Below are 26,571 nucleotides of genomic sequence, written 5' to 3'. Positions count from 1 at the left end.
ATGTTTGGGGAGTTCTCGTCAACATTCCTTGACTATTTTCTCTGTTCCTATGTCTCTCTCCTCTACTTCTGGGATTCCTATAACACTATATTTCCTTTCCTCATGGAGTCAGATAGTTCTCGAAGTCTTTCTTCATTCATTTTCATTCGTACTTCTCTTTCCTTTTCTGTTTTGATTCTTCTTATTTCTGTGTCTTCAAGAGTACTTATTCATTCTTCCATTTCATCTATTCTGCTATCACTGCTTTTCCCAGAGTTCTTTAGCTCCTCCATTAATCCTTTGATCACCTGCATTTCTTCTACTTCCCTTTTCAGGGACTCAATTTCATTCTTCTGATCATTGATTACTTTTCCCTTATCATTGTTTTCCTTTATGACTTCTGTCCATTTTTTAATCATGGCAATTTTGAATTCTCTTTCTGAAAGGCTCAGAAGTTCTTCCAAGTCACTGATGTTGCAGTCTGGTGGGTTTTTTTCATTTTGTGATGTGTCTTTTCCCTGAGGACTTGCTTGGTTGCTTGTAGTTTTCTTCTTCCTGCTGCTTGTTTTCTAATTTGTCCTATGCATTGGGACACTGTGTCACTGGTACTGGCCAGCATCTTTTTGGTGTGCTCTTTCTGGGTGGTCGGAAACTGGTGGTCCAATAGAGTCAAAAGAAGTCCAGTAGGGCAGTGGTACTATGATATGTTAATGGTCACTGTCACAGAGTATCTCCTCCTTCTGTATTTGTTTAATTCCAGAGGTGTGTCTTGAGGTCCCACAGACTGCCCTGGAGGTGGGGTGGCTGGATTGCTCCATGGGCTCCAAATCACTGGATCCCCCTCTGGGCTCCAACTAATGCCAGGCAGGACCTGGCTTTTGGGGGCCTTCAGCTCGCCTCTGGCTGTGGGGGCAGTCCTCTCCCAGTTCCAAGCAATCTCGGTTGAAGCAAAGATCCCTATTCTATTTTTTTTTTTATTTTTTTTTTATTTTTTTTTTTAAATAATAAATTTTATTTTTATATTCCCCCGTACAATTGCAAACACCCTATTCTGACCCCAATCCTTCCCCTCCCGCCCCCCACCCCCCAAAAAGTGTCTCTGGTTCATAGTTTTTTGTTGATTTTGATTTTCACTTTCTTATATTCATTTTCCTGGTCCCTTATTTAAGTTTTCTAGATTCCTGCTATGAGTGAGACCATCCGGTATTTTTCTTTTTCTTTTTGGCTTATTTCGCTGAGCATGATCCCTTCCAGCGCCATCCATGTTGCTGCAAATTGCATGTGTTTATCTTTTTTGAATGTTGAGTAATATTCCATGGTATATATTGCCGGGGACCAGCCTCCAGTAAAACGTCGTGTTAGGGGTTTCTGAAAGGATGAGACGGCCTAGGCGAAAACGAAAGAACTGAAAACTTAAGGGCTGAGGGGAAGGGGATGAGGTAGAATGAGGAGACACTGACACTTGGTGAGGTGTTAGTATTTTTTGTCGAGAGACTTAGTAGGTTTTTATTTATTTATTATTAGTAATAATAATAAGAAAATACATTATTATGTGTAAAGCATAAATAATTAGTATATTATGTTTTTCATAGACTACTGGTCCCTACAGGTCTCAGTTAGACGGCAGCTTTTAAGGTTAACAGATAATAAACCAAACCTAATATTAAAGTTACTTATTTTTTTATTTAGACAATTATTTAAAACAGTGAATAAACGCCAGTGTATTTTTATTAGTTAAAGTCTAAGCATTAAAGGACTATTTTATTTATATGACCTTTAGCCGGAGACTAGTTGTAGTTTAGTTATTAGAACTTTTTTTACCTAGAAATTTTTTAATTTAAATAGTTTTATATTAAAAACTTTTTTAAGAAACTTTAAGAGAAAACAAAATAGAAGGACCTGTTATGATTATTGTATTGTAATGTTTGTCAGGCATATTTAATAAGTTGTTTTTTATTGTTAAGTAGGCCAAATTGTTTAATAATTAGTTTTTAATTTTTTATGTCGTTTATTTGTAATATATTGATGTATATAATATAGTGTTTAATGTACCTTTTTGGGAAATTTTTTTTTATTTATGACCAAGAACAAAAAGTGAAGGAATGTTAGATTTTTAACCTCACGGTGTGAGGCACAAGGAATTTTTAGCCCCACGGTGTGAGGCCCTTTAGCTTTGGCCACACGGTGTGAGGCCCTTTGGCTTTGGCCCCACGGTGTGAGGCCCTTTGGGCTTTACTGCTTGCCAGTGTCTTATCTGGCTGGGGCATCAAGGCCTCCTGCAGCACCTTTTTCTTTTTTGTTTTTGGCCATTATTTGTATAGTTTGTAATTTAACACGTGTTTGATTGATAGTACGGAAAAGTAATTTAATAAACAATGGGAAGAGTATTAATATAATTATGGTGACAAGCAAAACAATACCTAAAGTAATAAATGATGGGAACCAGGCGGCCTTAGTGGTATAATGTTGTAAGGAAGCCAGGAAGGAAGTAGTAACTTTTGTAGGTGTGGAGGAGGGGGCATGAGCTAAATTAATTGTTTTAATATTTTTTTGCAGAGCAGTAAGGTTCAGGGAAATGTTTGTATTATTTTAAACACCCAGTAAATGATTTTTGACATTATTTTAAGAAACAGAAGAAGAGTTATAAACATGTGGAGTGACACAAATTTATTTGTAATTAGAATGACATTTGGTAGTTAAATGTGTTTTTATGTGTTGAATTTGATTGTCAATATGTAAAAGTGATTTCTCAAGAACATTTAAACGAGTTTTAAACTTATTATTAACGTGGTCTTGGATAATTAAAGTGTGTGTGATGTTACGAGACAAATCATTAACATGGGAGGCAGTATGAACTTGTTGCACGAGAGCAGTAGTAGAAACAGCAACAGAACTAATAATAGCAATAAGTGTCGTAATACCTAGTATAAGTGCCGCTACAAACCTTTTAGAGCGACGTAGTCCCTGTCCCACAAGCTGAAGAGTATACAGTTTAATGTCGTGATACCATGGCTGTTGTAAGTTTACAGGGAGCATGACATAAGGAGGTTGATGTAAGATAACAAAAGTAGTTTTAGACAATGAGTCAACAGAGGTAATACAGTTGGTGAGAATGCAGTTAGTACAATTAACATGAAAAACATGGTGATGATAAGTAATGGTTAATAGTCTGGGGCCCTCAACAAGGAGGGTATAAGGGGGGCCCACACAAGTCCCTACGGTGGAAGCATTAACAGAATGTCCAGGTCGGCGAAAACGCACAGGTGAAGTGGCGGCAAGGAGGTGAAACAAGTCCGGGTATGCACGGGAACCATTTGAAGTGTTGACAATGTAGGCGGGAGTAATCCATCCAGCTGAATACCACTGGGTGACAGGTTTTAGAGGTGGAATGAAGTGATTTGACCGGTTGTAGATGAGAGCGTCCTGCAGGAGAAACCTATAGTCCTCGGGGACATTAGTGGCGGATGTACCTGTTCCAAGCACTGAAAAATCATAAACAGAAAGATTAGTTTGGTAAGGCTGGTAGCGAAGTCCTGCAGAGGGAAACGTACAAGTATGTCAAGTGGGAAATCCATGATTTTTGTCAATAGTATTTCGGGAGTTATTTGAGTTGTAAATTGAACAGGCTGGGAGAGTGGAGGACACTGAAGCTCGAGCTATGTTTTTATTAGTGCTGTGAGGACCAAGGAGAGATAAAAGCAGTACCCATAAATTATGGTTAGGTCCGGAGGAGGAAGGCTTTTGGAGATTTTGTTTAAAAATATTTGTTATTAATAGGTAGGCAGCCAGGTAGTTGAGACTTTATATAGATAGGATTGGATGTAAAACACATAGGAGGCGAATTTATGTGTCCCTGAAAAGAAAAGTTATTAGTGCTTTTAAATAAAACAAAAGAGTCTGAATTTTTACCTAGTAAATCAGAATAATTAGTGAACACACGGAGCGAGGGAAATCCCCAAGGAGTGGGATGGAAAAAGGGGGGATCCAGGATGATGTGTGTATTTTGTTGTACAAGTAGCTGTCGAGCATTAGAGGTTAGGTTTTTGAGCAGATTTTAATTGTTATGATAAGACGTCTTACAAACCCGAAGGTGGTGCAGGGAAGATGATGATTTTCCAGCAGGGGATCTGGAGCAATGGCATCTTGGAGGAGGTGGATAGGGTCCCAGAGGGCTGCACCTATGTATCTTGGGGCGATGTGTCGGTGAAGGCTTTTGAAACATGGTGTCGGATCAGTCTGTCAGGAATCCAAATTGGGCCATTTGAATTTTGTGGAAAGATATAAGCATAGTCTCTCCCATTTGTTAATAACACATTAGGGCCTTTTTATGTTCCAGAAATGAGATTTTTTTACATAGCTTGAGGTTTAGAGTTCAGTTGGTTAGGATTTTAATGTTTATTAATTGTTGACATTTTTTTTACTGTAATGAACACAGTAAATGGAAGGGTACTCATTTCTAAAGGATGACAAAACCATATTTACAAATTTTTGACATTAAGTTGGACTGTTTTTTATGCCCTGAGGGAGAACTTTTTATTTATTTTATTGAAACAGTTTTTTTAAATTTACTGATGGGACACTAAATATAAATTTTTTACAGTCTTGGGGATGTAAAGGGATGGTAAAAAAGTAATTTTGTAAATTAATAACAATAACATGTTTATTTTTAGGGATGGCCACAGGTGATGGCAAGCCTGGTTGCAAGCATTTTATATTTTGTATAGTAACATTTATTGTTTTTAAATTTTGTAATAGTTTTTATTTTTTTGATTTTTTTTAATAATAAAAATTGGGGTATTTTATGGTTTTAAAATTAATTGATTTGTATTAATTGATTTTGTATTAGGTTTGTTATAATTTGTATTTTTTTTTTTGTAAGAGGCCACTGTTCAACCCACACTGGTTTATTATTTTTTTAGGTGACTGGGTTGGCTGCAACTTGAGCAATGGCCCCTAGGTTAAATTTTGACGGTACCCCATACCGGCCTTAGCACTTTTGGGAACTGGCTCAATTGGAGTTGTTTTCCCATAAAGATTTTTTTTTTAACCCTTGGTTAGGGTGAAAGCCCATTTGCAACATTTGTGATGTAACTATATTATTAGGGCTGAAAATTAAAGTTTTTATTTGCGATAACACAGTTTTTCCCCATAATGTTATAGAAAGGGAAGGAATAACATAAGGTTGAGAAGTCCCGGACACCTGTCCATTATTTTTATTTAAAATTTGAGAACTTTTTGCCCCATTTTGTGCTGATCCCAGTCCAACCAAAGTAAAGGGCGTGGCTTTTGTGGGCCAGGTGTTAGGCTAATTATGCCCTGTTATGCAAGTAACATCAGCACGGTGTCTAACAATTTTTTAATTGTTTTTTTTTTTTTAAAATAGACATTACTAAAACTTTTAACAAATTATGATAGTGGGTTTTTTTTAGTAATTCAGAACACAAGGAGGTGTTTTGTGTGTTTGTTACCCCAAAATACTACTTTAAACATTGTAGTTTTTTAAAATTGACTTAAAAACAGTATAGTTTAGTTTTACTTGATAATGTTAATATGACAAAAAATTTACATATGTAAGTATATATATATATATATACACACACACACATTTTTTTAGTCAAGAAAAGAAAAATATTTTAAAGATACATTTAAACAGTAAATTGTTAATATTTAACATAACTTTAATGTATATATGTTTTGAATTTTATGATAAAACTTGAACTAGTTTTTGTATATCAAAAATTTTTGTTTATGATTTTAAAATTTGTTTTTATGAGAACTTATATAGGCGCCGTTTATGATTGGTCCTCCGGAGGTAAAAAACAAAACAAAACAAAAACACAAAAGCAGACACAAACAGACACAGAGATTTTTTGATATACATTTAAAATTTTGGCCATGTGTATATATTTAAGACATAGTTATTTTACCAATATGTGTGAAGATACTGAGGTTTAGAATTTTGTTCAAAAATGTCTGTATTATTACTTTATATTTTACTAGGTTAATTAGTTTTAACAAGAAACTTAACTTTTCACAGGTTCAATAAGTAAATTTAAAAGCTTTATTTAACCAATAAGTATTTTGTGTAGCTTGTTAGCAAGTCAAAAGTAACTCAACAGTTTTTGCCTAAGACAATTTAGACTTTAAAATTAGAGAAACACAGGGAAATAGAACTATTTTTGTATAATGAACCAAAATAGTTTTTTTAAGGTGGACAATAGATAAGTTTAGTCCCCCACAGCAGGAAGACAGTAGAGACCTGCCAGTGATCCCAACACTGGAGAAAAAGTCCAGGCAGCTGCTTGTTGAGATCAAGGGCAGCCCCCACCAGCCCATTGCAGTGGGTTTATATTATTTTAATAAAAACCTTTTAGTTATATTATAGTTATATAATCTTACATAGTCATATTTAACCATTTTTTATTACTTTACCAATTGTGAATGAACTTTGAATATTATTATTTAGAAATGTCTTATTTATTTATTTATTTTAAAAGAAACAACGGCAAAACTCCACCAGGGGGAACCTAGCCTCCTCCCCAAATAATTAACAGGAAAAGATTGGACTATTTTTTTTTTATTTAAGATTATGACACATTATTTTTTACTTGTTTTTGAGTTTTTATTTTTATTTTAACAATTTTAGCCAAGTCGGGGCTGGAAATTTGGGCTGGATTTTGGAATGGTCTCATAATTGGGAGCCGATGCCTCTGCAAAGAGGTCAGTACTAGCTCTAGAATCAAGTTTTGGCTTTTGAAAAACAATTTCACTATCCCAAGAATCCTGATCACTTTTTCTAATACTGTTTTGTTAATACGGGGCTGTTAGTTGAGTCCTCTTTGATGTCCTTTAGGCATGCAGACAGCCATAATTTTTTTCTGTCATTTTAGAAATCAAGAACAACACATCTCAACAAAATTTAGGAAACTAGCCAATTGCGCATGAGAGGTCTTAAGGCCTCTCTTAACAAGTATACTTAGATCAATAAAGAGTCCTCTTTCCTTAGACTCAATATGGCCCAATGCTTCTCAACGATAAGACACTCACTCGCCTTATCACGTAATAAGACACTCACTCGCCTTATTACGGTTCTGACTTACTGCTCCCCTCAAACCTGCTTTCTCTACAGGCGGGTATGCGCCCTACCCTATGGAGCAGATCCTAGCCATCCCCGCACGGGAAAGAAATCTTACCTTTCAAGTCCCTGTTCGGGCGCCACTTGCCGGGGACCAGCCTCCAGCAAAACGTCGTGTCAGGGGTTCCTGAAAGGATGAGACGACCTAGGCGAAAACGAAAGAACTGAAAACTTAAGGGCTGAGGGGAAGGGGATGAGGTAGAATGAGGAGACACTGACACTTGGTGAGGTGTTAGTATTTTCTGCCGAGAGACTCAGCAGGTTTTTATTTATTTATTATTAGTAATAATAATAAGAAAATACATTATTATGTGTAAAGCATAAACAATTAGTATATTATGTTTTTCATAGACTACTGGCCCCAACAGGTCTCAGCTAGACGGCAGCTTTCAAGGTTAACAGATAATAAACCAAACCTAACATTAAAGCTACTTATTTTTTTATTTAGACAATTATTTAAAACAGTGAATAAACGCCAGTGCATTTTTATTAGCTAAAGCCTAAGCATTAAAGGACTATTTTATTTACATGACCTTTAGCCGGAGACCAGTTGTAGTTTAGTTATTAGAACTTTTTTTACCTAGAAATTTTTTAACTCAAATAGTTTTATATTAAAAACTTTCCCAAGAAACTTTAAGAGAAAACAAAATAGAAGGACCTGTTATGATTATTGTATTGTAATGCTTGTCAGGCATATTTAATAAGTTGTCTTTTATTGTTAAGTAGGCCAAATTGTTTAATAATTAGTTTTTAATTTTTTATGTCGTTTATTTGTAATATACTGATGTATATAATATAGTGCCTAATGTACCTTTTTGGGAAATTTTTTATTTATGACCAAGAACAAAAAGTGAAGGAATGTTACATCTTCAACCTCACGGTGTGAGGCACAAGGAATTTTCAGCCCCACGGTGTGAGGCCCTTTAGCTTCAGCCCCACAGTGTGAGGCCCTTTGGGCTTCACTGCTTGCCAGTGTCTTATCTGGCTGGGGCATCAAGGCCTCCTGCAGCAATATATGTACCACATCTTCTTGATCCAGTCATCTATTTTTGGGCATTTGGGTTGTTTCCAAAGCTTAGCTATTGTAAACAGTGCTGCTATAAACATAGGGGTGCAGGTGCTCTTTGGAATTGATGTTTCTGTGTCCTTTGGGTAAATACCTAGGAGTGGAATTGCTGGATCATATGGAAGCTCTATGTTTAGTAGGTCCAGAAATCTCCACACAGCTCTCCATAGTGGTTGGACCCGTTTGCACTCCCACCAACAGTGCAGAAGAGTTCCTTTTTCTCCACAACCTCGCCAACATTTGTTGTTGCTAGTTTTTTTAATATGTGCCATTCTCACTGGTGTGAGATGGTATCTCATGGTAGTTTTGATTTGCATTTCCCTGATTACAAGTGATGTTGAACATTTTTTCATATGTCTGTTGGCCATTTGCATTTCCTCTTCAGAGAAGTTTCTTTTTAGCTCTTCTGCCCATTTTTTGACTGGATTGTTTTCTTTGTTGTTGCTGAGTCTCATCAGCTCTTTGCAGATTTTTGTGATCAGTCCTTTATCATTAGTGTTGGGTGCAGAAATGTTCTCCCAGTTGGTGGGGTTTCTCTTTGTTTTGGTTATTGTCTCTTTTGCTGTGCAGAAGCTCTTTAATTTGATGTAGTCCCATCTGTTTATCTTTGCCTTCACTATCACTGCTTTGGGTGATGTGTCTGTAAAGATGTCTTTGATATGCAAATCCCGTAGTGTTTCGCCTATATTTCCTTCTATGTATTTTGTGGTTTCAGGTCTTATGTCTAGTTCTTTAATCCATTTTGAGTTGATTTTTGTGTATGGTGTGAGGTAGTGGTCAAGCTTCATTCTTTTGCATGTAGCGACCCAGTTTTCCCAGCACCATTTATTGAACAAACTTTCTTTGCTCCAATGCATATTCTTTGCTCCTTTGTCAAAGATTAGTTGACCATAAATCTGTGGGTTTATTTCTGGATTTTCTATTCGATTCCATTGGTCTGTACGTCTGTTCTTGTGCCAATACCATGCAGTTTTGATGATTATGGCTTTGTAGTATAGTTTGAAGTCTGGGAGTGTGATGCCTCCATTTCCTTCTTTTTTTTTCAGTAGAGCTTTGGCTATTCGGGGTTTTTGGTGATTCCATATGAATTTCATCAATAATTGTTCTATTTCTTTGAAGAATGCCATTGAGATTTTGATTGGAATAGCATTAAATCTGTATATTGCTTTTGGTAGGATGGCCATTTTAATAATGTTTATTCTTCCAATCCATGAGCAGGGGATGTCTTTCCATTTCTTTGTGTCTTCTTCTATTTCTTTTAACAGTGTTTTATAGTTTTCTTTGTATAGGTCCTTTACCTCTTTTGTTAGATTTATTCCCAAATATTTGATTTTTTTTGTTTCAATAATAAAAGGGATGGTTTTTTTGATTTCTTCTTCTTCAGATTTATTGTTTGTGTATAGGAAGGCTACTGACTTTTGCGTGTTGATTTTGTATCCTGCCACTTTACTGAATTGATTGATGAGTTGAATTAGTTTTTCTGTGGAGATTTTGGGGTTCTCTATGTATATTATCATATCATCTGCAAATAGTGATAGTTTGACTTCTTCTTTTCCTATGTGGATTCCTTGGATGTCTTTCTCTTGTCTTATTGCTCTGGCTAGAACTTCCAGTATTATATTGAAAAGCAGTGGTGACAGTGGACATCCTTGTCTTGTTCCAGATCTTAATGGAATTGCTTTCAGCTTTTCACCATTGAGAATGATACTGGCTGTTGGCTTGTCATAGATGGCCTTTATGATGTTGAGGTATGTTCCTTTTATCCCTAGAATTTCAAGGGCTTTTATCATGAATGGGTGTTGCACTTTGTCGAAAGCTTTCTCAGCATCTATTGATATTGTCATATGGTTTTTATATTTCTTTTTGTTGATGTGTTGGATAACGTTGATTGATTTTCGGATGTTAAACCATCCTGTGCCCCTGGAATGAATCCAACTTGGTCGTGGTGAATTATCTTATGGATACATTGTTGGATTCTGATAGCTAAAATTTTATTGAGGATTTTTGCATCAGTGTTCATTAGGGAGATTGGCCTATAGTTTTCCTTTTTTGTGTTGTCCTTATTCGGTTTTGGTATTAGTGTAATATTGGCTTCATAGAACGTGTTTGGTATTGTCCCTTCCTTCTCAATTTTTTGGAAGAGTTTGTGAAGGATAGGCACTAATTCGTCTCTGATTGTTTGGTAGAATTCATTTGTAAATCCATCAGGTCCTGGGCTTTTGTTTTTGGGGAGGTTTTTGATTACCATTTCAATTTCGCTGCTTGTAATTGGTCTGTTTAGGTGTTCTATTTCTTCTTTATCTAGCTTTGGGTGATTGTAGAGTTGTAGGAATTTGTCCATCTCCTCTAGATTGTTGAACTTGTTTCCATATAACTGTTCATAGTAGTTACTGATTATTCTTTTGATTTCTGCTGTGTCCGTTGTGATTTCTCCTCTTTCATTTATGATCCTGTGTATTTGTGCTTTCTCCCTTTTTCCTTTGTGAGCCTGGCTAGGGGTTTGTCTATTTTATTTATTTTTTCAAAGAACCAGCTCTTGGTTTCATTGATCTTTTGGATTGTTTTTTTAGTTTCAATTTCATTTATTTCTGCTTTGGTTTTTATTATTTCTTTTCTTCTACTGGTTTTGGGGTTTTTTTGTTGTTCTTTTTCTAGATCTTTGAGCTTCGAGATTAGGTTGTTTCTTTGAGTTCTTTCTTGTTTTTTGATGTGAGCTTCTATTGCTATATATTTTCCTCTTATTACTGCTTTTGCTGCATCCCATACATTTAGGATATTGGTGTCCTCCTTGTCATTCAATTCAAAGAATTTTTTAATTTCTTCTTTGATCTCCTCGTTAGTCCAGTGGTCTTCCAGTAGTGTGGTTTTTAATCTCCATGAGGTAGGATAGTTCCTTGTCTTCTTTTTATGATTTATTTCTAGTTTGATGCCTTCGTGGTCAGAAAAGATGGTTGGTATGATTTCAATCTTGGTGTATCTGTTGATGTTTGTCTTGTGCCCCAGTATGTGATCGATCCTGGAGAATGATCCGTGTGCGCTTGAGAAAAATGTGTACTCTGTTTTTTTTGGGTTTAGTGTTCTATAGATGTCTGTTAAGCCCAAATGCTCTAGGTCCTTATTTAGAGCTTTAGTTCTTTACTTATTTTTTGTCTTGTTGATCTATCCATTGTTGATAGTGGTGTGTTGAAGTCTCCCACTACGTATGTGTTTTCTCTGATGTCTGTTTTCAGAGAGGACAACAGTTGTCTGATATATTTTGGTGCTCTTTCGTTTGGTGAGTATATGTTAATGAGTGTTATTTCTTCTTGAAGTATTGTCCCCTTAATCATAATGTAGTGACCATTGGGGTCTCTTTCTATTTTTTTGAGTTTGAAGTCTGTTTTATCTGATATAAGTATAGCTGTTCCTGCTTTCTTTTTTGGCCCATTTGCTTGTAGGATTGTTTTCCATCCTTTGACTTTGAGCCTATTTTTATCTTTTGTAGCTAAATGTGTTTCCTGGAGACAGCAAAAGGTTGGGTTTTGTTTCTTAATCCAGGCTGCAACTCTGTGTCTTTTTATTGAAGAGTTTAGTCCATTTACATTTAGAGTTAATATTGATATGTTAGCATCTGTATTTGCCATTATGTTTGTCTTTCCTTTGATTTTATTTATTTATTCTTTTAATAACTTTTTTTTTTTTTTTTGGTCTTCTTTCGTTGTTATTCGTCCCTCTGAGGTTCTGGCTTTAGGATTCCTTGTAGTATTTTTTGGAGTGGGGGTTTAGTCGTAATGAAATTCCGGAGTTTCTCTTTGTCTGGGAAGGTCCATATTCTTTCTTCATGGAGGAAAGAGAGCTTTGCGGGATAGAGTATTCTTGGTTGGCATCTGTTTTCTTGGAGTCTGTTGACTATGTCCCTCCACTCTCTCCTTGCCCGTAGTGTTTCTTCAGAGAAGTCTGATGTCAGCCTGATTGGTTTTCCTTTGAATGTTATCTGTTTCTTCCCTCTTGTCAGCTTCATTATTTTTTCCTTGTCCTGGATTCTTGGGAGCTTTACTATTATGTGTCTTGCTGTGTTTTTCCTTTCGTCATGGAAGTTTGGTGTTCTTCTTGCTTCTTGTATATCAATTTTCAGCTCGTTCTTCGCATTTGGGAAGTTCTCTTCAATTATCTCCTGGAATATTTTCTCTGTTCCTACATCTCTCTCCTCTCCTTCTGGAATTCCTATAACTCTTATATTTCCTTTCCTCATGGAGTCAGATAGTTCCCAAAGTCTTTCTTCATTCTTTTTCCTTCGTACTTCTCTTTCCTTTTCTGTTTTGGTTCTTTTTATTTCTGTGTCTTCAAGAGTACTTATTCGTTCTTACATTTCATCTATTCTGCTTTCATTGCTTTTCCCAGAGTTCTTTAGTTCCTCCATTAATTCTTTGATCTCCTGCATTTCTTTTACTTCCCTCTTTAGGGACTCTATTTCCTTCTTCTGATCTATCACTTTTTTAATCATGGCAATTTTAAATTCTCTTTCTGGAAGGCTCAGAAGTTCTTCCAAGTTGCTGTTGGTGCAATCTGGGGAGTGGTTTTCTTTTTGTGGTGTGCTTCTTTCCTGAGGAGTTGTTAGGTTGCGTGTGGTTCTTCTACTCCCTACTGTCTGTTTTCTAATTTGTCGTATGCGTTGGGACACTGTGTTGCTCGGACTGACTGGCATCTTGGGTGTACTTCTCCGCTCACCTCTGGCTCTTCCAGGAGCCATCTCTGTCTTCTGGGGGAGCTTTCTGCTGGTTTTAGGCAGTTTTCACTGAAGAAATGTCCCTGTTCTAAAATGGCGAAGCGGGATGCAGACCCTGCGCCTCCGGTTTCAGGCACACTCTTCTGCGCCCCCGGTCTGCCCCGGACGTGGGTGCCTGCTCCCTCTGTGGGCTCAGACTGCTGGTCGGAAGGGGCCTGGCGTGGGGTGGGCTAACTTCCCGGCTGGCCACTGGGTCCTCCAGAGGCCTTCTGCCCTTTTCAAGCAGTCTTAAGAAATTTCCTGTTCTATGGGGTGTTAGTGACTTTTTTTTCCTGGTCGCTAGGTGGCGCCAGAGATCTCTCCTATTGTCCTTGGGGGGCTGTTTTTCGCCCCCCCCACCCCGTGGGACAGGGAACAGAGCGGGAATGGTAGGGTAAGCCTCAACAGCTTTGGGGTGCTGTGTCTGCCTTGTGCCCCACCGTCGTGGAGAACCCACGCCCCGAATTTTCGTGCCCCGGGTCTCAGTTCAAAGCCCTCAGTCCAGGACGCAGGCTGTAGCCCAGTTCAGTGGCGCGGGAATGGCGCCTTTTGCACCCCGCTCCCGTGCCTGGGCGCCTGGTTCCTGCTCACTCAGGGAGGGACTTTCACCCCAGTGAGGGCCTCTGCGTGTCTCCCCACAAGCCTAGGTCGCAGGCGCGGGGACCTGGGCATCCGGGATCCCGGTCCGCGTTTTCTTTTCAAGCGCGCCAAGCGCGCCGCGTTTCCGCACCAGCTTACCGGCAGCCCGGGCTGTGTGCGCGTCTCCCGGGGTCTTTGTTCTTCTCTAATGGCGCCCAGAGCCGTTCGCTCACCGCAGCGGCGAATCCTGCAGGGTTCGCCTCAGCTCCCGTTCACAGGGTGTGGTGGCTGCAATTGTTCCTTTCCACGCACAGTCCCGCTTGCTGCGTCGTTTGTTCTTGTGGGTCGTTTTGGTTTGTTGTTTCCCTCCTCTCTGCCGGTAGGAGAGTGCAGTCTCTGTGGGCGGGGGAGGGGAGCAGGGTTCTGCGCTTCCCTCCCTTCTGGTCCTCTTTTATGGCCACTTTCTTTTTTGGGCAGTTCGCTGGCGTCACCCGTTTATCTTCCGTGTCCCAGTTCTCACTGGGACCTGCCGCTTTTCCTCCCTATTCACTTTTTTTAATGGGAGATCTTACTGGCAGCGTCTCCTAGCCGCCATGTTGCTCCGCCCCTCTCTCAAAGATCCCTATTCTAAAATGGTGAGTCAGAAAGGCACTTCCCTGCGCCTGCAGTCTGCCCCAACTCTGGCCCGATCCTCTCTATTCCCATTTTTTTATCTGCTCCTTCTGATATCCCTATTAGTCTTGTTTCCTCTTTTGTAATTGAGTCTGATATTTCTCATAGTTTCCTCATTTTTCCTTTATCTTGATTCTCTTCTAAAATTTCTCACATTTGTTTGAGTCTTATACTCTGAAATTCTTCCTCTTACTGATTAATTCTACTTATAGTGCTTTCTAAATTTGTCTGCATTTCATTCAGTCTCTTTTTGTGATCTTGCAATATATTCAGACCCTTTGGTAAAGAACTCTTTTTGTTCCTGGATCGCCTTCTCAGATCTGTACCTGCCTGTCTGTCTTTGACCTTCCAGTAGTTCATTTAACAGTTTCAATATTTGTTTTGAAGTCTTCATTATCTGACAGCTTCTCTATTTCTTTATCCTTTATATTTGTCCCAGGGCTTCTGTCCTACTCATTTTGCTTTTCCATCTTGTGTTCAGCTGTTCTTTGCTTCCTTGGCATGTGTGTTGCTTTGTTTGCTACTTGTACGTGTGGTCAGGGAACTGGGATTTAGTCTTTTTTGTTTCTCTTTTTATTTAACCTTGGCTGAGATGGGGGCAGGAGAGTCTGGGACTTGTATATTGGATCTCAGTTTGAGGAGTGAAATTGGTTGCTTTTGCATCCTCCTCTTCTTTCATTCCACAGCAAGTCCTATCCTGTGCTTAGTTAGGTTGTCTAAACTTCCCACTCTGCCTCTCTGTTGCTCCTTTCTGCCATGGGCTGTCTCCCTAGTGAGAGAGCTAGATCTAGACCACAGGTTTTTGCTCCAGGATTAATGCTCCAGGATTTGCAGTTGGCCAGAAGGTGGTGCTGTGTGTGTGGCAGGAGAGTAGCTGCCCACGGTGGCCATCGCCACCCCATACCAGTCTCCGCTGCTTCTGGCAGGCTGCAATATTTGTGTGCTATTGTTTACTTTACAAAGGATTCATGAATTATCTCACAAGTCCTTCTCTGTGCTATTGTGCTTTTAATGGAATCTAGCCTGGCTCAGCCTGGCTTCTCTTTTGCTGTCTTCCAGAAGAAGGGAGCGATGGCCATCTCTGCCCATGCTGAAAACTGCAGAGTTTCCAATCTCTAGAGTCTGACCTGCAGAGTTCCCACTTTTTGGGGCAGGGCATGCACTCACGTGTGTGTCCACAGAGTTCCTCCAGGGAATCTCACAGTGTTCTAGGTTGTCCCTATTGGGGCTTGGGTGGCTGTCCCCAGTTTGCTCCCCTTTCTTCCTCCTGTTCCCTCCCCTCAGCCACCACCAATTTTAGTTCAAGATCTCTGTGGAGAAGTCCTGGAACTATAGGCAGGATGGAGTGTCTGGATCTTCTTATGAGCAAATATTATTATTATTTTTTTTTTAAGGGAGAGGGTGATCCCAACCTCTCTATACTGCCATGTCCCCAAAGGCGATCCTGTAATTCTAAATTTAAATTTAGAACCCTTCAGAGTTTAATGCGGGAATACTATGGCATGGGAGAGCTAGCATCTGGTTCTTTGCCTGTCGCCATCCTTCTCGCCCACTTCCACCTCTGACCTTGAGGCACCTCATGCACATGTGTGAACACCCCATCCATGTAGAAATCTGCCACAAGCAACCTCTACTTGGCTGCTCCTCTGACATACATAGAGTGTGCACACGAGTGTAGTCCGCCTTTAGGAGGGAGGAGCCATGGGAAGGATCAACATACACCTGGGAATATAACCAGATCCATTTCAGTGGGGAAGCCTGAGGCCCCAGGTACCCAAACTGTTCTTCATAGAGAGTGACATAGGCTCCAGCAGGCCCCATCACCTTGTTCCCATGGATTCCTCACCCTTTGGGATGGAATACCGCTTAAAGACCAAAGTGCAGGGCTAGAGGAGGGCACCTCTTCCCAGGTCTAAACTTTATTATTATATATAATATGCACACATGTGTAAATATATGTAAGTATATATGTATGTATGTACATATTTTATAAATTTGTATACAGTAAATATTCATTTAAATTAAACTACATATTCATTTTTCCTAGTATCCATTTCTTCTTGTATCTCTAAGTTTCAATCTAGCTTAATTTTCCTTCTGCCTGGAAAATAATCTTCAACATTTCCTTTAAAGCCATTGTCCTTGCAATGAATTTTAGTTTTCTTTTTTGTTTGTCCAAAAATGTTTGTATTTCACTTTCATGTGTGAAGGTAATTTTCCCTGGATATCAAATTAGAGGTTATTTGCTATTTCTCTGTGAGACACCATTCCATTGTTTCTTTTTTGTTTCTGTTTTTTCTTTTTTTCTCTTCTTTCCTTTCATTATTTATTTTTAATTGTATTTTTAAATTTGAGATAATGCCGGTTTACAATACTGTATATGATTTAGGGGTAAAGGTATATACCTCTAAATAATGTTACAATCCCCCACAAAAACACCCATGATCCTCCCACATAGTCCATTGGATCTCCTTCTCTTTGGTTCATCCTCCCCCACTCTGGTAACCTCAGTTCTGCGGTCAGATTTCTAGGGTTTGTTTTGGTTTAGTTTTGTCTGTTACTTTGCTTTGTTTCTTTATACTTTACATATAATGAAATCATCTGGTATTAGTCTTCTGACTTATTTCACTTAGCATGATTCCCTCCAATCCCATCCATTTTGTTGCAAGTGTCAAGATTTCATCTTTTTAATAGCTGAAATGTATACCCACACACATCTTCTTAATCCACTCATCTGTCCTTGGACACTTATGTTGCTTCTACAATTTGGCTATTGTAAACAGAGCTGCAATGAACATAGGAATGCATATATGCTTTCAGAATAGTAGGGTTTGTACTATATCCAATTAAAAAGTTTCTGTACAGAAAAAGAAACAACAACCAAGATGAAGAGACACCCTACAGATTAGGAGAAAATATTTGCACTCCACACAACTGATAAGGGACTTATATCAAAGATTCACAAAGAGCTTGCACAAATCAACAAAAACAAAATATAGAATACAGTCAAAAGGGGGACAGGACAACTAAAAAGACACTTCTCCAAAGAGGAAATGCAGATGGCCAATAGCACATGAAAAAATGCTCAACTTCACTTATAATCAGGGAAATATAAATCAAAACCACAATGAGCTACCACTTTACACCAGTAAGAATGACTCACATTAAAAAAACTGGCAACAACAAATGTTAGTGAGGACGTGGAGGAAAAGGAGCCCTTTTACATTGCTGTGGTAATGCAAACTGGTCCAACAACTATGAAAACCTTGTGGAGGACCCTCAAACTGCTAAAAATGGAGCTACCATATGATCCAGCAAATCCATTCCTAGGGATACACCCAAAGGACACAAAAACATTAATTCAAAAGGAAACCTGCACTCCTATGTTCACTACAGCACTATTTACAACAGTAAGCTAGGAAACAATCTAAATGCCCAATAACAGAAGACTGGACCAAAAAGACGTGGAATATACACACAATGGAATACTACTCAGCAATCAAAAAAGTTAGACTCATGCCATTTGCAGCAACATGGATGGAGCTGGAAGGGATTACGCTTAGTGAAATAAGTCAGAAGGAAAGAGAAAAGTATCAGTTGGATTCACTTATAGGTGGAACATAGGGAAACCAAACAAGGGATCAGGAAAAAAAAGACAAAATTGGCAGGCAAACTGTAAGTTGGTGACATTCATGTGGGGAAGAGGAGGGAGAGGGATCAAAAAGGGAGAGAGATGAGCACAAGAGACTATGGTGACAGTTCACAGGTGATTTGGTGGTGGGAATTTGGTGGTGGGGATTACACCTGAGGGGAGAAATCAAACACCATACAAAAATGATCAATGATGTAAAATTAATTAATTAATTAAATATAAAATGTAAAAAAATCATTTACCTGGAAATTTGCTAGAGAAGATAAAATGGTGGCTACTATCAGAGAACTCCCAGAGAGTTCCACTATTAGTAACCAACCCCATAGTGGCTGATACAGCTACTTGTATTTTGGAAAGTAAACATTTTTATATCAATTCCTCAATAATCTGCATGTTTCCCAGGACTGAGGCCTGGGAACTCAGTCCTCTGCAGGGTGGTGAAGAGATAAGTCATCTTTGGTGTAGGACATACAGATAAATGTTATCACTTCAAGATTCTCAATTACAGCACCAGTGCTCCACTTGCACTCTTCCCACATGTGATAAATTGCTTCCAAATTAATCCATCATAAAAGTGAGAATGTGTTGTGTCCATTTTGTTTTGAATTTCTCTTAATTTATATCTGTTTCTAGAGTGGTAATCCTGGGGAATGCATCTACTCATCCTGAGGAGGTGTCTACAAAAACTAATAGATACCTATAATTTCCAGTAATCCTAGGCATTTGTGTAAAGTACACTTGCCAATCCTCAAAAAGGAACTTGCCGCGGTATTGAACCCCAGTAACGTTTAGGGGTGAATCAATCTTAGGGTTATTCTTGGCATAAATATGGCAACATTTTGTGATTTGTCAAGCTACCACGTGCAAATTGGGTTCCTTTATATATGAGCGTATCAATTCTAACAATGCATCTCTCCCACAGTGGGGTCCTTCATGTAGCTGTTTCAATAACGGATAGACTAGGGCCTCTGGGAGGAGAATCATGCCGTGAGAGTTCTTTCTCCAAATTGAACTGGAGTCAAAGTCATTAAATCTCCATTTTGGGGCCCTTTCCACATCTTGGCCACTGTATATGGGAACATATCTAGACAAGTCTAGGAGAGGGATTAATGAACCTTGTAGAGCAGAACGAGCAGTGGCCTTAGCCTCATGATCAGCTGTGCTGCTGCCCTCTGCAATTTCAGACCTGTCCTTTGGTGGCCAGGCACTGCATTTCTGCCACAGCTGATGGGAGGGTTACTGCTTATAATAATGCCAGAATTTCTAGTGGGCGCTTAACATCCCTATTTTTGGCTGTAAGGAATCCCCTCTCTTTCCAAATGGCACCATGCGTGTGGACACTCATGAAGGAATATTTAGGGTCAGTAAAGATATTTGCCCTTTCATCTTTAGAGAGTTCTAGGGCTTGAGTCAAAGCTATCAATATGTCCCTGCCGGAAGGGCCTTGGCTTCTATAGTGTTTTTAAGCTGCTCTCGTCTATAAACAGCTCCCAATCTGGATCTGGCAGAGGCTGGTCAGATAAATCCAGTCTACTAGCATACACTGTTTCAATAATCTCCAGACAATTATGGGCTAGAATCCCATCTTCAAAGTTTCCTGTATTAATATTAACTGGAAGCAAAGTATCTGGATTTAAAGAACTGGTCACTCATCACTGCACATTGGGATTATCTAGTAGGCAGCTTGATATTTTCCCATGTGCCCAAGCAGTCAGCCAAAGTCCACCATTTTGTTCTAACAATGTCAGAATCTGATGTGGTGCATACACAGTAATGGGCTGACCCAAAGTAAACTTTTCTGCTTTATACACAAAGTCACAAGTCGCAGCCACAGTCCGCAAACATGAATGCCAGCCCTTCGTTGTCTGATCCTTCTGTTTGGACAGATATGCAATGGGCTGCATTTCTGGTCCCCCAATAATTGGATCAACACTCCCAATCCAACTCTTTGTCTTTCATGGACATAGGGTCTAAAAGGCTTCCTGAAGTCTGGCAATCCTAAGGCTAGTGCTTCAGTCAATTTACTCTTTGTTTTCTCAAAGGTCTGTTGGCATTCAGGAATCAGATACAAATGTTCAGAGTCTGGGTCTTTGAGAGCTTCAAAAAGAGGTTTGCTCTAAGTCCAAAGTCGGGGATCCAAATTCTGCAAAAACCAGCCATTCCCAAAAATCCACATAACTGTCTTTACTGCTAGGAAACTTGAGTGTGGAAACTACCTGTTTCCTCTCAGTCATGAGGCTTCGTTTGCCTCTTTCAATCTCAAACCCCAGGTTTGTCACTTTTTCTTACATAGCTGGGCCTTCTATGGTGACACCTTGTAACCACATTCTGCTAGATAGTTCAAAACTAACACAGTATTTTCCAAACAAAAGTTATCATCAGGACTAGCAATCAATAGGTCATCCACATATTGCAGGAGGATGCTGTTTCAAATGGATCTTTTGAAGATCCTTGGCCAATATTTCCCCCAAAATTGTTGGAGAATTCTTAAATCCTTGTGAAAGCACAGCCCAACAATATTGTGAAGCAATAGATACCTATAATTGGTCCTTTTTTGAGTGGTCCTTCCACTCAAAAGCAAAAAGCTTCTGCTCCTGAGCATCTACTGGGATGCAGAAAAATGCATCTTCAAGTCCAATACAGAGAACCAACCATAATCTCCAGGTATACCAGTCAACAAAGTATAAGGATTTGGCACTGTTGGATGAATGTCTTCAACAATATCATTAATTGCCTTCAAACCCTGTACAAAACAATATTCATCTGCATGGGGTTTCTTTACTGGAAATACACGAGTATTATAGAGAGAGAGACAGGGCCAAATGAGACCATTTTGTAGAAATCTCATTAACACTGGCTGGATTCCTCTCAAAGCCTCTTCTTTCAGAGGATACTGCTTTTTCCTTGGGGTCTTGCTCCCTTTCACCAATTCAATTCTTATAGGGTTTACATTTCTGGCATGCCAGGCATTCCGTCAGCCCATACTACTTCATTTACCTTGTTACAAATATCAGGAGGAAGTGGAAAGTATCATTTTATACTGCAAGGCATGTTCTGGGGATACTGGTAAGTGTACCCTCTGATCCTGAGGTGAAAAGACAATTTGGGCCTTCAATATACTAAGGAGATCAACACCAAGGAGCAGAATAGGACATTCCTCCATTTTGAATGTCTCCAAATTGACATTCTAACGTTGCAGGAAGGCTTTAAAAAAAAAAAAAAAAGGTTTATTTATGCATACAAGAACTGGGGTACAGGTCAGTGATGCGGGGGCAAGAGGATCTACCAGAGACAGAGTGGGAACAGAACAGGCAGACTGACTGAAATACACTGCTGAGGGGAGAGCGGGTGAGTCAGGAGAGGTCTGCTGCGCCAAGTGGGTAGCTCCCTGGCCGGCCAGGAATCAAACTGGTGCTTCAGAGGCTGCAAATTGCTTCATAGTGCAATGCTTAATCCCCTAACAGTCACTTTTGGTAGTGCTCAAACATTTCCATGTCTCCATTACTGGAATGCCAGTGAGGATCTACCAAAGGAGCAGCCTCCTGCAATGCTGGTTTACCTATATCTTCCAAGTGGAGATGACCAGCTTCTTCCCCAGCTTCTCCCAAAACCATCCTTCACTGGTCACATGTAAGCAATGTAGTTAACATAGATTGTATGTCTGCCCAACTTGGCCCATGGGAGGCAAAAATCGAGGCAAACAAATCTACGATCTTTGGGGGGGTCTTGCCGATGAAAAGGGACAGAGCTTTTCCAATTGAAGAGATCCCCTGGGGAAAAAGCATTATAAAACCAATCATATCCAGAAGGCTGACCCTGTTCCTTCAATCCCCCCATTGGGAATTGACAAAAAGGAAACTGTCCTGCCCCAGAGCAATTCCCTTGACCAAACTGAGTGCCTCGTCTAGTATGAGAAGGAGAGGACTTATTGCTGGGGAGTGGTGAGGCTTGTGGAACCTACACAGCCTCCTCAGGAGGTGCACTGGTCACATGGGAGGGATTCTCCACTGGTGGATTCAAAATTTCCATTAAGTGGTGGTCCTCCTCTTCCTGTGCCTTCCTATTACCACTATCAGGGAAAGGTAGGTCCCCTTTCTTCTGGCCAGCAAATGGGCTTCTACCTTCCCCAAATCCAATTTCTGGAGAGCAACCTGCATCTGCTCTTGCAGTTTCTCTTTGCTCTTGCATTTTTACAATATCACCTTCCTTTGCACCAAATAGCATTTGTAACATCATACCTAAGATGAACTCCAGAAGCAAAAATCCAAAATTCATGCCATAACTGGGCTCCAACTATATGTTCATATGAACTCCAGTAGTATAAATATTATCTTGTTGACACCAGACCTTATAATTCTCATGAATCCAGAACCTATGGCAGAAGCAGCAGGAGAAGGGGGTGGAGGAGAAACAGAACCTCCCAAACTAACAGGTGAATGCATGACTTATTCAATTATAGTTTCCAAATCAAATTCTGTCAGTGTCTTGCAATTGCTTTTGCACTTTAAGGTGATCAATGCAAGGAGAGGATCCTTGGGCTGATCAACCATGGGTGTCCTGTCCCATCCTGGTTGCCAGCTGAAACAGGGGTGGACAGGGTCACAAAAGAGGCCACAGGGCAGGAGGCTGAATGGAAGGATGGAAAGGCCACCCACCTTCCCAGGCTCTGAGACCAGAGAGACCACCAAAAAGCCCCAAAAGGCCAAAAACCAAAACCAAGAGCTATAGACTAACAACGGACAGTGCCCGATAAGAGGACAGGTCACTCTGTGGTTTCTCACCAGCGCCCACAATTGCAAGAGAACTTAGACTCCAGGAACAACAACCATGGGGTTTATTTTACAAACAGGAAACAAAGAGCTTACTGTATCCACAAGTGGCTGCTGTCTCACCCAGGTAATGTCAGTGATGGTCACCACCGGTCACCAGGAGTGCTGAACAGCACCAGACAGTAGTGATGGCCACTATTGGTCCCGCAGAGGTGGTGTCAGAGACATGCAGTGTTAACAGCTCTTTGTGAGGTGTTGGGTTATACCAAAAACAAACAGCTCTTTGAGGCACCAGGCCCAGGGCCTTTAGTGCTCCTTTCAAGCAATACCAGAGACAGGACCGAGGCCCAGTCCGTGACAGAGTCCTTCGGCTACTCTTCTCTCCTCAGAGCTGCGGTTGCCTGATGCTTCTTTTCTTCTTTCTTCAGAGGCTGGAACCGTCTTCTTTTTGTCAGGGACTGGCATTGTCTCTCCTCCTCCAGGGGCTGGCATCATCTTCCCTCTGTGTGCTGGCATTGTTGCCTCTCTCTTCTTCTCTAGTGGCTGGAGTCGCATGGTCTCCCTCTGAGCTCCCGCCACCCCCGGCTTATATGCTCTTTCAGGGTGCCCCACTCACAAGTCTGATTGGACCATTTACCAAGGAGCCCATGGCACCTGATTGCTCCATGCCACAATCCAGGAAGTGCGCTGTTACAGAAAAGGTCTCCAAAGAGCAACTGCCACAACTGACAAAAAGGCAGTTACTGAGCCCTGAGGAGCACCTGCACAACCAATTTGTGGGGGAGCAGCAGATCGAAAACACCCCTGCTCCTGCGGCTCCCGCCACTGAGATGGCTGGGTTCCTGTAACAGAAGGAGAAGTCTGTAAAACTAAGCAACCTGAAAAAAATGAATTCAGTATGTAACCGACAAATTCCTTAACTACACTGGAGAGGAACAGAAAAAACTAAACACAGTTTGGTAACGTAGGAAGACTACGGATAAGCTGAGCTCTTTTCAGTAGCTTTGTTTTTGTAGTGATATGGATGAAGCAACGCTGGCACTCATTTTAGAGATATTCTAGGATTGGACCAAAAAGTAAATGTGTTGCTACTTTGGGGACCAGGATTCTCTCTCACTGTAGAAGAAAGGATTTATAGACAGAAATGGGAGAAAAGAAAGAATCCTGGCGGGATTGGTGAGAAGTCATGATTTCCAGTTATGAAGGTAATCCTCACTTTTGGTAGGTTCCTTAAGTGCTTACATTTTTTTTTTTTTGTAAGCCCCAATTCAACACTTGTGTCAGTTTGCTCTGACATGCACCGAGCAGCAAAAAAAGTGAGCACCTGACTTGCACGGCTCCAGATGAGACTGGTAAACGTGACACTGATTTCTCGCTCTCACTCTGTAAACATGTGCCCTTTCCACAGTTTCTGTAGTGTCATCCTCCACCCCATGTTTGCACTCTCGGTGAAAGCTGATTTTGCAGTTCAAAATGGCCCCCAGAGCCTCCCTGGTGGCGCAGCGGTTGAGCGCTGGGATGCGAAGCTGCCCGAAGACTCCACGGCGCCGGTTCGATTCCCGGCTGCTCCCCGGCCACAGGTGAGGGTCCCACATGGCACGCAGACCTCTCCTGCTGCCCGCTGCTCCCCTCAGCCGTGTACTTCATCAGTCTGCCTGCTCTGCTCCCCGCTCTGGCTCTGGTGAATTCTCTCACCCTCCCGCGCTTCTGACTGTACCCAGTGCATGTATAAATAAATAAATAAATCTTTTTAAAAAAAATAAAAATGGCCCACAATTGTAGTCCTAAAGCGTATGCGGTTCGGTATTCTTTGGCACAAGAAGGATATGATGTGCCTCCTGGAGAGAACATGTGTTTGAATAGTTCAGACATGAAATAGGGTGTGATTGGTCATGAATTCAATGTCGATGAATCAATAATACATGTTAAATAAGATGTTTTTAAATAAACACATGAAACAAGGTTATATGTTGATGAATTGAAAATATTGTGACAGAGGCTTACAGGAAACTAACTGCATTTTCCCTAGTATCCTAGGAACTATGATCCATGTTCTCTAATTCATTGCTTATGGCAAATTTAGAGAACATAACTTTTGTGAATGAGAACTGACTGTATAGGAAAATGCATGCACAGTTGGGCATGCATCTGGAAAGTAGAGAGGTACATTGTATAAATGTTTATATTTGCATATTTACTGTACTTTCATACATTTCCTAACTCTGACTGCTGAAAGGGGCCAGTAACAAAAACATCACCATAGTAAAAAGCACACCTGCCACCCAGATATTGGTCTCTAATACTGTTCTTCACTGCAAAGAGCAAGGTCTCTTTGGTAAAATAGCTGATTCCAGGACAGGGGCAGGGTGTGTGCAAGATTAGGCTGCAATATTTTATTATGCCAGAAAGTAGGGATGTGCTCAAAAAAAAAAAAAAAGGGGCAGAGACAGTCTGCTCAAAGGGGCTTTCATTGGTCAAATCTGGGGCCACTTGAGCATTAAAGTCATTGAGTTCAGCAATGCAGGGAAAAATAAGAATCTGTAACCCACACTCATTACAAATAAATGGGAGGGAGGGAGCTCTTGTTTACAGTAAAGTGCTGAGTATCAATTGAAAAATGTGGACACAGACTGGAGTTAGAAAGTCATCATTTTAGGGGCCTCTCTTGTGGTGCAAGGGGTTGAACGCAGTGCTATGAAGCTGTCCACTGCAGCATGAGTTCAATCCCCAGCCAGGGATCTGCCCACAGGGCACAGCAGACCTCTCCTGAGTCGCCCGCTGCTCCCCTCAGCAGTGTACTTCAGTCAGTCTGCCCGTTCTGTTCCCCACTCTATCTCTGGTGAATCCTCTCACTTCCCACACCTCTGACCTGTACCCCAGTTCTTGTATAAATAAAAATAAATCTTTTTAAAAAGAATAGAAAGAAAATCATCATTTTATAGTTATGATTATAAACATTGCTTTAAGGAAAAGTCAATCAATGCTAAATCTAGGGAGAAATTTTGATGAACTGGATATGTGAAAGTTTCTTGTGGACTCCCGTGGGAAATAATACTAACTACACAATTGAGAAATTGGTAATATCAGATGATTCAAGGTAGCATCGCAATGAGGGACAGATGGACGCTGTGTGCCTCCAGAGGTGATATCAAGAATGTACAACCTGAATCCAATCTTGAAGTAACTGACACCAAACAGATCCACAATGAGGAACACTCTTTTCTTTTAAAATGTTAATGTCTTAAAGACAGAGAAGGGCTGTGAAAATGTTCCAAATTAAGGGTGGTTAAAGATATATTACAACTAAATATGAGATCCTTACTGGAATCTTATGCAGGAGAAAGTCTGTAAAGACATTATTGACTTGCTGAGTCAACAATAGAGTGGAAATGGACACTAGATTAAAGTATTGTATCCTTGTTCCATTGCATATTCTTTGCACCCTTGTCAAAGATTAGTTGTCCATAAATATATGAGTTTATTTCTGGGTTTTCTATTCACTTCCATTGATCTGTGTGTCTGTTTTTACAGAATGGAATACTATTCTGCAATCAAAAAAGATAAACTCAAGCCATTCGCAGCAATATGGATAGAGCTGGAAGGGATTATGCTCAGTGAAATGAGCCAGAAGGAAAAAAGAAAAATATTGGATGGTTTCATTTATAGGAGGAATGTGGGGGAACCAAATAAAGGACCAGGAAAAAATAATTTTAATAAATTAAAAAACAAAATCAACAGGCAATTATTAATCAGAGACTGCAGGGGAGGAGGAGGGACAGGGATTAAAACAAGGGAGGGGATGTGTTCTTACACAAGGGACTACGGTGATGATGCGCAGGTGAATTGGTGGTGGGAATTTTGCCGGGACTACACCTGAAAGGAAAAAGCATGCATTGTACAGAAAGGAAGAACGATGTAATATACATCTATACATATATATATATATATATATATATACACACACACACACACATA

The 26,571-nt window shown here is 40.1% G+C and overlaps 1 protein-coding gene across 1 annotated transcript; it reads right to left on the bottom strand.

Moving 5' to 3' along the window:
* Positions 1 to 2,576: 2,576 nt before the first annotated feature.
* LOC129144792 (uncharacterized) lies at positions 2,577 to 23,151 on the bottom strand. The gene is made up of 4 exons (XM_054688597.1): positions 22,926 to 23,151; positions 22,693 to 22,710; positions 7,173 to 7,259; positions 2,577 to 3,461 (listed from the first exon to the last, which is right to left on the bottom strand). The coding sequence occupies exons 1-4, from the start codon at positions 23,149 to 23,151 to the stop codon at positions 2,647 to 2,649; spliced, it is 1,146 nt and encodes a 381-aa protein (XP_054544572.1). The 3' UTR covers positions 2,577 to 2,646.
* Positions 23,152 to 26,571: the final 3,420 nt, after the last annotated feature.

Source organism: Talpa occidentalis, unplaced genomic scaffold (assembly GCF_014898055.3).
Source record: "Talpa occidentalis isolate TD23 unplaced genomic scaffold, MPIMG_talOcc4v2.1 talOcc4.7, whole genome shotgun sequence".
Taxonomy (NCBI): Eukaryota; Metazoa; Chordata; class Mammalia; order Eulipotyphla; family Talpidae; genus Talpa; species Talpa occidentalis.
Note: the sequence above shows the minus strand (reverse complement) of the source record. Positions and strands in the feature narration are given on the sequence as shown.

Bases quoted from the DNA above. Each gene is read 5' to 3' on its own strand.
- LOC129144792 (XM_054688597.1), bottom strand. From the start codon at position 23,151: ATGCGACTCCAGCCACTAGAGAAGAAGAGAGAGGCAACAATGCCAGCA. The intron at 3,462-7,172 runs GTAAGATTTCTT...ATGATTTTTCAG, and splicing joins CCCGAACAGGGACTTGAAAG to TGCTTGGAACAGGTACATCC.